The 13,266-nt window shown below is 39.0% G+C and overlaps 2 protein-coding genes across 2 annotated transcripts in view; one reads left to right on the forward strand and one right to left on the reverse strand.

The window, feature by feature from the left end:
- The window catches only part of LOC122123338 (zinc finger protein 157-like), a 537,300-nt gene that overhangs the window by 402,468 nt on the left and 121,566 nt on the right, over positions 1-13,266 (reverse strand). The gene's annotated exons all lie outside the window — the stretch shown is intronic.
- LOC122123283 (small integral membrane protein 15-like) lies at positions 6,728-7,308 on the forward strand. The gene is made up of 2 exons (XM_042697643.1): positions 6,728-6,981; positions 7,198-7,308. Exons 1-2 carry the CDS (start codon positions 6,793-6,795, stop codon positions 7,306-7,308), a joined length of 300 nt encoding a protein of 99 aa, XP_042553577.1. The 5' UTR covers positions 6,728-6,792.

Raw genomic sequence — 13,266 nt, forward strand, 5'->3', positions numbered from 1 at the left:
TTGGTAGAGTGCTTGTCTAGCATGTATGAAGCACTGGGTTCCAGTCCTTAGTATCACATAAACAGAAAAAGCTGGAAGTGGCGCTGTGTCTCAAGTGGTAGAGTGCTAGCCTTGAGCAAAAAGAAGCTCAGGGACAGTGCCCAGTCCCTGAGTTCAAGATCCAGGACTGGTGAGAGAGAGACAGAGACAGAGAGACTTAGAAAGAAAGAGAGAGAGAGAGAGAACAAGCGCATGACAGCGAGAGACAGCAGCATAAATCACTGCTGGTGAAGATGTTGAATGGTGTGAATTCACTTCTGTGAGCAAAAAACTCAAGAATGATTATTACTCGCTGTGGTCACCCCCTCCCTAGGCACATAAGACAAGGGAAATAAGGAAAGTCAAATAGTACACAGGCCATCAGTTCCCCCAAAGCTACACAGCTCAAGGGATCAGAGAATGAACATCTCAAGATAGGTTGCAAAATTTTAATTCTAAACAACTGACCTCCCTGACAGGAAGGAAAACTAAAGGTTTTATTTTTGTTGGAGTAAAGTTTTGGTCATGTCAGCCTGGTTTTTCTATAACCATCTTTACTTTGTTCTTTTCTTCTTTAAAAGAAATTCTTAGTTTTTCCTTGTATCTTATGAAATAATTCTTTCAGTTTTTTTTCCCCTGTTTTCCCACTTACATTTTTCATTTTAAAATATTTTTTCCTCTCTCCCACCTCCTCCCTGCCATTCCTTTCCCCTGGTCATAGAGCTTGAAATCAGGTTGTGGGTACTGTCCCTGATCTCAAGTTAAGACTAGTGCTCTACCACTTGAGTCACATCTCTACTTTTACTTCTGAATTTTTTGGTGATTAATTGGAGAGAAGTCTCATGGACTTTTGTTCTCAGGCTGGCTTTAAAGCTCAAACCTCAGATCTCAGGTTTACAGGCATGATCCACCTGCACCCAGCAATTTAGATACTTTTATTTACAAATATCTGGTTATTTATGGTACTTAGATTTTGTTTTTTTGTACAGTACTGAGGCTTGAACTAAAGGCATAGGTGCTGTCCCTGAGCTTTTTTGCTCAAGACTAACACTCTAGAACTTGAGCCACATCTCCACTTCATGCTTGCTGCTGCTGAGTTGGAGATAATAAGCTCAATGTCTTCTCAACCTTGGCTGACTGTGAAACATGAGCCTCAGAAATCAGCCTTCTGAGTAGAGAAATACAGGTGTGAGCCACAGGTGCCTGGCCCATTAATAAGTACTAAGATGACCTTGAATACTTGATAATGACCAACAGTTTTCTACTGGGTGGATTTCAGAAACATTAAGGTTTTAAGGGAGGAACAAGCTGTGTTGGAGAACCCGGAATACTTGCTCAGAGTGCTAATGTGTCAGAGAAACTATTCACTGTGAGGTGAACTGTGTTTTTATTCTTTGAATCAACAAAATTCCTTTCTTCTTAGTTCTCTTCTTTGTAGAGATCTTCACTTCTTTGGTTTTCAGTCCCAAATAATATAAATAAACAAATTTGTCCATTCTTTGAGAATTGATCACACAATAAATGAGTTTCCTCTTAGATGTGCCTGTTTTCAAGGCCCTGATATGGGTCATGTGTCCTGTTCCATCATTGCTCTTCTTCAGATGAGCTTTCTCAGGAGAGTCAATGATTGTGCAAAAGTACTGATAAGTTCACAGGGGTTATGGTAGAGCCTGGGTGGACTCAAGTAACTGGATGAGATTGTACTCATTTATACATACCACTAATTTAATATTTCAAATGAATGAAATGTAATCTGATTTCTCCAGTGTGATGTATCCATATATATGTATGTATATGTATCTATATATGTATATGTATATATACATATATGTATATATGTCTGTCTTTGAAAGAACTGCAATCTTTTTGTTTTAGAACTATATCAAACTCAAGAAAAGTAGAACTTGGTAAATTACCAACCAATATTTCAAATTAAGAAAGTAGGTTTGTTTTTTACATATCCCTGTTATGCTTAATTCACACTGAAAATTTCACAATCAGTGAAAGTACATTTCAAAAGCTGCTCATTTTTGGTCATTTCAAAATGTTTTCGTATGCAGGTATTAATATAACGTGTTCCTGGGATTTATTGTTTTTCCATATATATCCATGGTGAACTGGCCACAGGCAGGAATTCCATGAACATTCCATGATGTGAACATTCCATAGTGACCTGTTGTGATGTGATGAAATGAGGCATGTCTTGCCTTCTATTCCAACTCTCAGTCAGAGCCAAGACTCACATTTGTGAATAGTTGGGACATTCTGTTTCCTGTCAAAGTCCTGAGAGATGGAAAAATCTGAGATGCTGCTGTGTAGGTATGTACATAGTTTCTGAATGCTGCTTTTACCCATGAGACTGCTCAATGTTAATCCATATTCCTCATTTTTTTACATTATATAACTTATTTTTTAAATTCAATAGTCAAGATGATGTAGTTATTTCAGTTACATTCGTAATAACTACATTTGTAAATGTTACAAAATTCATTAAAGCATTCAATCTTTATTATAGATTCTACTATGAAACTAATTTTTAAAATTCTAAATAATGTAGTTTTTCTGATGTAGATTTCATAAGCATCTTGGAAGAAAAAAGGTAACAGGGAGCACGTGTACACTGCCTTCCAGAGGTGAGGGGACTTGTGATACTAAATAGAACAATGTCAGAATTTGCCATGTGGCACAAGGAGTCGAGTGCCAAGACTGATCATAAAAGCCAAAGAACACTAAAGAATCGCAAGTTGAAAGCTAAGTATCAGCCCAAACAGAAGAAAAAGGTCAATATGGTAAGAAAATTTCATCAAACACAGATTATACATCACTTTTTTTCCCATGTAGATGTCCAAATAGAGAACATTAGATGTGGAAATCCAGAAATTTGGAGTGGGTTTTCAGGGTACAGTGACTGAGAGAGTACTAATAACTTAGTCCCTGTTAGGTGGCTAGTGGTGTAGTGATGACAAGGAGTAGTTGCCATCAGGACACTGCAGTGCACACTGGGTGATGGAGGGAAAATAGCTTGTATGGTCCTCAGTGAGTGGTTTGTGTCACTTAGGGACTGTGGCAGTGACTGGGTTATCTACAAGGGAGATCCATTTCTGCTCCATTGTCTTGAAGCACCTAGTGAAGGCAAGACTTACTGGCTGGTGAGCAGGACCTGAGAAAAAAGATAACTGACCTTGTCAGCTGACCTAGTCCCCTTGTTCTTTGACTCAGATCAGTAATCAGCATTAAGTTGTCACCATCCTTCAAGCATCAGTTCAGTAATACTTGAGGACTACATCATTAATTAGATTTAACTGCTCATCAGGGCTTATCAGCTGGAGATCAGTGAATTCTTGACACACACTTCAAATGGCAAGTGGTTCAGGATGTTCTAAGCTCTTAAGCCTTCTTGTGTGCCAAGTATAACACTATTCACAGTTGGGATAATGAAGGCTCCCTAGAGGCCTTTGACACAGAGATGTTGGGAGAAGATTGTTACTAGTTAGCTCTCCCTCATCTCTTTCAAAGAAACTCTGTTTAGAAGAAGCTAACCTATTTGGTCAGGAATGGAAATGTAGAGGCAGTAGGCATAGATAGTTCATGAGTTGAATCTTTCTGTGGCTCAGGCCATCTCCCAGAGCATCAGTCTTCCCAGAAACACTTTGTTGCAGTTGGATTTAAGAAAGGGATTAAGACTTGCTCTTGGCTCTGAATTCCATGACATCATAAAGAGGAATCAAGATCTGAAGGAACTGTTTCTATGACCCAATTAGATTCTTTTCTCATTACAATCACTCAGGAGTGTTGGGAATCTGAGCAAGTGTTCAAAAATCTCTTACTTTAGCAGGGAGCCGGTAGCTCACGCCTGTAATCCTAGCTACTCAGAAGGCTGAGATATGAAGATCGGAGTTCAAAGCCAGGCCAGGCAGGAAAGTCTGTGAGACTCTTATCTCCAATAAACCACTCTAATACCAGAAGTGGCGCTGTGGCTCAAGAGGTAAGGAATTCACCTTGAGCTGAAGAGTGCAGGGACAGAGCCCAAGCCCAGAGTTCAAGCCCCATGACCGACCAAAACAAAACAAAAAAATCTCTTACTTTCAATTCTTGCTCTTTCCTTCCCTTAGGGCAGGGTGCAGATTACAGGAAACAATAAAAATTTAGGAGTTGCAAATTATTTAACTAGATAAAAGTAGAGTTAGGGACCACCTGCCTTTTCTCTTGGTTTACCAAGTTGAGTAACTTGGGCAGGGATAACATTTCCACAATTCCAAATGTGGATCTTTGGCAGAGAGTAATCTGTACATTGTATTATTTCTTTTTTTTCTTTTTTTTGGGTCTGGTCGTGGGTCTGAACTCTGGGTCTGGGCGCTGTCCCTCAGCTCTTCAGCTCAAGGCTAGCGCTCTACCACTTGAGGCACAACGCCACTTCCGGCTTTTTCTTTTTGCTTATGTGGTGCTGAGGAATCGAACCCAGGGCCTCATGCATGCAAGGCAAGCGCTCTACCACTGAGCCACCTTCCCAGCCCCTACATTGTATTATTTCCATGTTAGATTTAACACCAGGATATCAGTCCCCAACCGAGATTTCTGTCACCATTCTCTCTGATCTGTTCTTCCTACGTGACCTCCTTCTCTATGAAGGCGTTTGTCCACCTAACCACTCTGTAATGTTTAAGCACAATCTTCAAGAGCACATTCCCTCTCGGGTCAATTTGACCAAAGGATGAAGTCAACCAAAATCCTAAAGAGAATTCTGAAGGCATAGACCAATCTCTCCATGTCTCTTGTAACAACTATTCTACTCTCAACTTCTGTCACAAATTGGTTCTATTTCTGTTAGCTTCCATTTTTGTGTGAGATCGTTCAATGTCTTTCTCTGTCTGGCCTTTCAAGAGATTGCAACTGACAGCCTTCTTCTCATCACAAAGAAATATATGTGTTCCAGGTGTTGGATATGAAGTCACTGCACAATGAAAACATGGAACATAATGTTGTAGATAAAAATACTATATGTATACCTACCTATGCGGTAGAAAGTGACAAGGATCCCTTTTTATCTGAATTTTACACTAAATTTCTATCATAGTTCTACCTCTATCTACTTGTCTCTCTCATCCCTTGGATTTCTGTAACCATCTTCTAACTAGCTTTAGTCCTCATTTTTTCCACATTTCTAAATTTTTATATTAACCACACATTATGTTTAACAAAACCATGTCTTATGTTTTGGGGCAACTATCCTCAGGAAGCTGAAGAAAGACAGGCTCTTCACTTAATCCACACTGGTGTTTTATTATAACTCACTCAGCAGAACAACAGAATGGGATAAGAATGAATCACCAGAGGTTAATTCAATATAAAGTAAGCACTGCAGTCATTTTGGGGTTACTCATCCTAAACCAAATGCTTAAGACTCTTGTATTTATTTGCCCACCAAAGAAACCAGAAGTGGAGCTGTAGCACTAGCATTGAGCAAAAATGCTTCAGGAAAGAGAAATGCGATGCCAAATATAAACCATTGGTTCAATACTAAAAAAAAGAAATGCTTCAGGACAATGCCGAGGCTTTGAGTTCAAAATGGAGGACTTGAATGTTTCTGAATGTTTCATGAACTTGGGGACAAAAGGTGATGAGACAGATTTTAGTCCTGTGCACATTTTTTTTTGGGGGGGGGGAGTTCAGTCATGGGGCTTGAACTCTGGGCCTGAGTGCTGTCCCTCAGCTCTTCAGCTCAAGATTTGTGCTCTACCACTTGAGCTACAGCACCACTTCCGTTTTTCTGGTGGTTAATTGGAGATAAGAGTCTCAGGCACTTTCCTGCCCCAGCTGGCTTTGAACAGCGATGCTCAGATCTCAGCTTCCTGAGTAGCTAGGATTACAGGGTGAGCCACCGGCGCCCGGCTCCTGTGCGCATTTTGTAACAAAGATCTTCCAATCAAAAGCTGAACTGGGAATAATTTATCATTTCTGTTATTTCATATGGATCACATATACAGTGGGAAACTTTAGGGGAGCAATGGAGAAATTGATGCTCTCATGGTCTTGGCTTAAATCACAACAGTCTTTCCCCAGATACTGTTCCCCAAACCACCTTGAGATAATCTGACTCCAGTCTCAAAGGGCTGGACCTCTTATTTCTGAGAAGAATTTATAAAATATGTTGTAAAACCATTCCTAATTATAAAAGACAGAAGTCAACAACTTTACTATGTTAATTACTTGACAAGTTGTAAGTAATTAATGCGCATTATTTGTGTCCAAATCTTTTGGATAAACTTCAGTTACATCATCCCTATTCAACACAAGGAAAGGATGAGAAATGTTGGTTTAATGAGTGTAAAAAATGGTTTCCCATTAGAACTCACTTACCTTTGCCATTAAGGATTTTTCTGTATAATTCACAGGTTTCCTACAAAGATTTTTCTGCATTGTGTTTCTTTCCCATGTGAGTCTTCTAAGGCTTGCTGAAGGTTACTTCAGGTTGAGACTTTCTCTAATGTTTTCATTTACAGAAATTTTGTCATTTCTCCAGGTCTCTGATACCAGTTGGAATATGACTTCTGGCTAAATGTCTTTCTACATTTATTATACTCAGTTTCTATTGTGTCTGTTGTCAGATTCACTGAAGACTTTCATTGCAGCCCTTCCTACTTGGTCTAGTGAATTTAAACTGCTCAGAAGTGTATGTTAGAACAAAAGAAGATGACCACCAGGGGAAATTGTGATTGGCTCACTGATAATATCAGGACTAGAGACTACTATTCAAACTTGTTTCCTAAGACGGCTATGAAGATGTTTCACATAAAGGCTTGGGCTGAGTATGTTGTGGAATGGGCTGCAAAGGACCCTTATGGTTTTCTTACAACAGTTATTTTGGCTCTCACCACACTATTCCTAGCAGGTGCCATCCCATCCTGGAAATTGGCCAAGATGATTGAAGCCAGAGAGGAGGAGCAAAATAAGAAACAAAAACAAGATGGGCTGGGAAGGTGGCTCAGTGGTAGAGTGCTTGCCTTGCATGCCTGAGGCCCTGGGTTCCATTCCTCAGCACCACATAAGCAAAAAAAAAAAAAGCTGGAAGTGGCACTGTGGCTCAAGTGGTAGAGCGCTAGCCTTGAACTGAAGAGCTGAGGGACAGTGCCCAGGCCCAGAGTTCAGGCCCCACAACTGGAACCTCCCCCAACAAAAAACCAAGAAAATATTGCAAAAGCTAAACAACTAAAAAAGGAATGGAGTGAACAAGCTCTGCACCTAGAGGAGAATCTTTTGGAAAATTATGCAGCTTTGGGCTCATTGTTTTGATTTCATCATAGGATTATTTAGTAAATTAAATCTGATTATATAGAAGATTCATGTTCTGATCTCAATATTCATGTTTAGTTTTGTGTGTGAAAGTTTGTTGGCATCTATTGACATTATAAGTACATTGTATTAATCTGAAAATACAAAATCATAAATATTCCAAAATCTGAAACTTTTGTGTAGACATGATTTACAAATGAAAATTCTGCACTTGACCTGACCTTGTAATGGGTTTTATTCAAAACACAGACACCCTAAAAATATTGTATGGAATTGCCTTTAGGCTATGTGAAATGGCAATGAATATGATGTTGAACTAAAACACTTCTGGTCCCAAGCATTTCAGAAAAGGAATACTTGCAGTACAGATTCTTTATCAATGACTTAATGATTTGCCATTTTGCAGGTGATATAATGAAGTCAAACATCCTGTGGAGAATGATGAATTTACATATGCACTCCATTTAAATAATGGCTTAAAATTGGGCCTTCTTCTAGACCAAGGATACTAGGAATGTACAAGTCAAAATTGCTCTTTGAGGTAAAGTTTGTTTTGGCTTCAAGACATACAGTGTATTAATCATATTTTTTAAATCATTTTTGCTAACGAATTGAATAATTTCTGATTTTTCAGAGCAAAATGATATGAATGGGAACATCTATTTTTCTGCATTTTTCTGTTAGTCTTTGAGACAACTGGTAGTTATGAAGATATTATGCATTTTTTCCAAAAGATTTATTATTTTGACTGTAAAATATCTACTGGATGTAACAGTTTTTGTATTTTTGAACACCACCATTTTCTTAGATGAGGTGTTGAGTAATACTTTTTTTTTTTTTTTTTTTTGGGGTCCGGTAGTGTGGCCTGAACTCTGGGCCTGGGCGCTGTACCTCAGCTCTTCAGCTCAAGGCTAGGGCTCTACCACTTGAGCCACAGCACCACTTGCGGCTTTTTTTTTCTTTTTGCTTATGTGTTGCTGAGGAATCGAACCCAGGGCCTCATGCATGCAAGGCAAGTGCTCTACCACTGAGCCACCTTCCCAGCCCCGAGTAACACTTTTTTAAAGCTTGTACCAAAAATGCCAAATACTACAATTTTAGTGTTCGTTTTGTGTTTTTTTTTAAATGCTAACTAGAGCTGTGGTAAAGCTAAAATGTCATAAGATAATCTGCTAACTTATGTATAGCACTCGGTTTTATTAAGTTTTTGACTCATGTACTGATATCACAAGTTTCAACACGTTTGTGGTCAACAAGTTGGTGCAAACTAAAAATTCTGGTTATTTTGAAGAGTTCCCAAGGAGTTAAGTCATACTTATTAAGCAATAATACTAGAATTTTTGTCTATTAAACATGGCTTTTCTAAATGCATACCCAAGTAATTTTAGTCACTGCAGTATTTGATAGCTTATATTGTGTTCTGACCTCTGATAAAAAGTAATTATCCAAAGCTCTTACTGAAAAAATGAAACTAGTTATTGAAATAAAATTTAATATGTTTAATAAAGAAAAAAATAGGAAGTGGTGCTGTGGTTCAAGTGGTACAGTGCTAGCCTTGAGCAGAAGAGCTAAGGGACAGCTCCTAGCTAGGCCCAGAGGTCAAGCCCCACAACTGACAAAAATAAATAAGGCATCTTAGGGGCTGGAGATGTGGCCTAGTGGTAGAGTGCCTACCTAGCATGCACGAAGCCCTGGGTTTGATTTCCTCAGTACCACATAAACAGAAAAAGCCAGCAGTGGTGCTGTGGCTCAAGTGGTAGAGTGCTAGCCTTGAGCAAATTAAGCCCAGGGACAGTGCCCAGGCCCTGAGTTCCAGCCATAGGACTGGCAAAAAAAAAAAGAAGTCATTGCACATTTGTCATATTTGTTGATTTTCTTACTCCTATGTGAGCCAGTTCTTTGATGAAAATTGAAGTATGACTTCCAGGTAAAATAATTTCCACATTTGTTACATTTATATGGCTTCTCTCCTGTGTGTTTTCTGATGCAAACTGAGATGTGACTTCTTGAAAATCTTTCCACATTTTTTTCATTCATGAAATTTCTGTCCTGTGAGTATTCAATGATGTTCCTCAAGCTATGCCTTCTGGGTGAAAAACTGCACATATGCAACATTCATAAGTCTTTTAATCTGTGTGGAGTTTTCTTCCAGATGAAAGACTTCCCAAATTCATTACACTCCTAAAGTTTCTCATGAGTATGGATTCTCTTATGTGTGCTGAGGTGTGAACTCTGGTTGAAGCACTTTCCACATTTTTTCCATTCATAAGGTTTCTCACCTGTGTGAATTGTTATGCTTGCCGAGTTGTGACCTACAAATAAGTCTTTCCACATTTGTTGCATTCATAAGGTTTCTCTCCTGTGTGTGTTCTCTGATGAAAAGTGAGGTATGACTTCTGTGTGAAAGACTTTCCACATTTGTTACATTCATAAGGTTTCTCACCTGTGTGAAATCTTATATGTGTATTGAGATGTGACTTCCAGGTGAAAGACTTTTTACATTTCTTACATTCATGAAGTTTCTTTCCTGTGTGTGTTTTCTGATGAACAGTAAGTTCTGCCTTTTTGGTGAAAGACATTCCACATTCGTTACAATCATAAGGTTTCTCTCCTGTGTGTTTTCTCTGATGAACAGTAAAGTGCGTCTTTTTGTTGAAAGACTTTCACACATTTGTTACATTTGTAAAGTTTTTCACCTGTGTGAATTCTGTTATGCCTGCCAAGGTATGACCACCACTTGAAGGTCTTTCCACATTTGTTGCAAGAATAAGGATTTTCTTCTATGTGTGTTATCTGATGCACAGTGAGGTATGACTCACGTCTGAAAGACTTTCCACATTTGTTACATTTATAAGGTTTCTCACCTGTTTGAATTCTTCTATGTGTATTGAGATGTGACTTCTGGGTGAAGGATTTTTCACATTTCTTATATTCATAAGGTTTCTCTCCTGTGTGTGTTCTCTGGTGGACATTAAGGTTTGTCTTCTGGGTGAAAGACTTTCCACATTCATTACATTCATAAGGTTTCTCACTTGTGTGAAGTCTGTTATGCCTATGGAGGTGTGATGCCCACTTGAAGGTCTTTCCACATCTGTTACATTCATAAGGTTTCACTTCTGTGTGAGTTCTCTTTTGCCTGCTGAGAGCCGACCTCTGGGTGGAAAAGGTGCTACATTCCTCATATTCATAGGATTTCTCTTCTGGAGGTGTTTTCAGTTTGCAACTCAGGTCTGACTTCTCAGAGATAGATTTTACATAATGGATATTCTTATTGGACTTAGCCTCTGGCTATTTGCTCTCAGGGTTTGTGAGGTGTATTTTTTTATTCAAAGATTTCTTATATTTACTACTTGTACAAGGATTCTCTGCCTTGTATATTTTCTGCCTTATATATAGCAACTGTAGGTCTTAAGTAGAATGCTTTTCCACATGCAGTCCATTCAGGTGTTTTCCTTCCACCATGAAGTATTTCTGGAGAAAGGAAAGCAGTTATATCTCAGTCTTCTCTATATTCAAATGGTTATAGGAGGGCTGTCCCACAAAAACCCAATTGTGTATGAAAAATATGGTCTCCAAGTTTAACCCCTTCCTTCTCTACCATTTTCCAAATATTGCAGTTTATGTGGACTCTCAACATTTTGACTAAAATGCTCAGAAAAGGGGCTGGGATGTAGCTCAGTGGTAAAGCACTAGCCTAGCAAGTGTAACGTCCTGGGTTCGAGCACCAGTACCAAGAAAGGAAAGACACACACACACACACACACACACACACAAATACAGTTAAATGCTCAGAAAATCTGAAGGATTCTTCAATTACAGGAGACACACCAAGCCTATATGCAGCATGCATCTTATCAGGCTCACTACAGAGAAGCATGTTCTGGCACACAATAAACTCCTGAATCCTCATCTCTAAGGAGTTCCCATTAATTCTAATCAGCTCTGGCTTATGTTTTGAGCTCATAATAGCAGTTGTTACTAATCTCACATTTTCCTCCACTGTTACTATTTGTGACTGCTACTTCACACAGACATTCATCTGGACTTACCTGGCAGGTCTTAATCATATCCTCCATTTCTTGGACACTTAAAGTGAATCAGAGAAAAAGACAAAAATATAAATGAAATCCAAAGACTTCCTTTTTTTTGGGGGGGGGGCAGTCATGGGGCCTGAACTCTGGGCCTGGGCGCTGTCCCTCAGCTCTTCAGCTCAAGGCTAGCGCTCTACCACTTGAGCTACAGTGCCACTTCCGGCTTTTTGCTTATGTGGTGCTGAGGAATCGAACCCAGGGCCTCATGCATGCAAGGCAAGTGCTCTACCACTGAGCCACCTTCCCAGCCCCCCAAAGACTTCTTAATGTAAACGTAAAGACATTTTCTCCAATTCTAAATGTTAAGAGATTAGAGACACATGCTTTTTTCCCAATATATTAAGACAGCAATACTAATATTTTACAATAGAAAATGTTTTTCTGTTTTAGACTTTTCTTTTTTTATGTGAGAAGAAATACTCAAACTCTCAATTGTGAGAGTTTTATACTGAGAACTAATTATCTGCCTTTAGTAGACTTTAAGTTGTTTTTCTCAAATATTATTTTGTTTGGTCATAATACCTGCTTGGTTTTCTTTTATTTTCTAGAAATAATTTATATATTGTGCTGTTTTGCTTCTCAACAATTAGGTGAAGTACAGAAATATTTTCTATTTTTGGAGACCATAAAAGTGTTTTTTGTTGTTGTTGTTTTGTTTTTGAGTCCAGTCGTGGGGCCTGAACTCTGGGCCTGGGCTCTGTCCCTCAGCTCTTCAGCTCAAGGCTAGTGTGCTACCACTTGAGCCATAGCACCACTTCTGGCTTTTTTTTTTCTGCTTATGTGGTGCTGAGGAATTGAACCCAGGGCCTCATGCATGCAAGGCAAGTGCTCTACCACTGAGCCACCTCCCAGCCCAATAAGAGTGTTTTATACATCCCTTTGCCTTTTATCTAAGCAGGAATGGTTCTTGAGAGTACGGTTTTATAGCTACATCTGTGCAGTTCTAACTTTTCACTAAGAATTACTTAAGGTATTTGAGGGAATTTTTAAAATTTGTTTCTCTCCCTCTTACAAAAAGTCTCATCCAAATTTCTTTTCTGACACTCCTACTGCTCAGAACCATGGAAGACCAATGATACTCCAGTTTAACACCCAGATAATCATCCTATCTAGACAAGAAGCTTTGGTTCTGAATCTGAGTCTTTGCCCACCACCACTGATAAGCCATTTTTCTTATTGGAGGATAGCAGCCCTAGCATACGTGCATCATACGTGCATAGTCCTAGTTTCAAAGAAAATGAAATGTCATTTCCTATGTTTCTAAATTTCTTTTTCCCTTTCAATTCCAAACCTTAATCTACTACCACACTGAATTCATTTTATCCCCACATGAATTCTTGATTCACAAGTCTTTGAGACAAAGGATCACCTAGTTCTCTGCCACACTGGACTCAGTGGAACTAGGAACATTATTGCTCTGTACAGTGAAAGATGAATTTACAAACTGGCTCCAATATCACTATGAAAGATACTTTAACTCACCTGTGAAATTCTTGTCTGAAGCTTCTCCTATCCATGATTCTGCACCTTGCTTCAGGCTGATGATCAATTTAGGTTGAGGAACATAGTGCCCTGTAAATAAGAAATATGGAAAATTTTGCTTGTGCTGGGTCATCATTCTTAAAAAGTCTCAGACATCCTATTCACAAGGTTGCTACTAAATCTTGTTTCTCATTTTTCATTGGCTCCATGGTTGCCTTTCCCCCAAGTTTGGAATTATTTTGCCAGTTGTGTGGCTTGAACTCAACTCTTGCTCAAAGCTATCATTCTAACAGTTTTGAGTCCCAGCTCCATGTCCAGTTTCTGAGTGGTAAGTGGAAATAAAATCCTCATGGGCACTTTTTTTTGCCTTTGCTATCCTTAATCC

The sequence above is a fragment of the Dipodomys spectabilis genome, unplaced genomic scaffold, assembly GCF_019054845.1.
Source record: "Dipodomys spectabilis isolate Male_0828 unplaced genomic scaffold, ASM1905484v1 ptg000227l, whole genome shotgun sequence".
Classification (NCBI taxonomy): domain Eukaryota; kingdom Metazoa; phylum Chordata; class Mammalia; order Rodentia; family Heteromyidae; genus Dipodomys; species Dipodomys spectabilis.

Excerpts from the sequence above, each read along its gene's own strand:
- LOC122123283 (XM_042697643.1), top strand. The coding sequence starts at position 6,793 with ATGAAGATGTTTCACATAAAGGCTTGGGCTGAGTATGTTGTGGAATGG. Across the intron at positions 6,982-7,197 it reads AAAATAAGAAACAAAAACAA|CAAGAAAATATTGCAAAAGC; the intron begins GATGGGCTGGGA and ends CCAACAAAAAAC.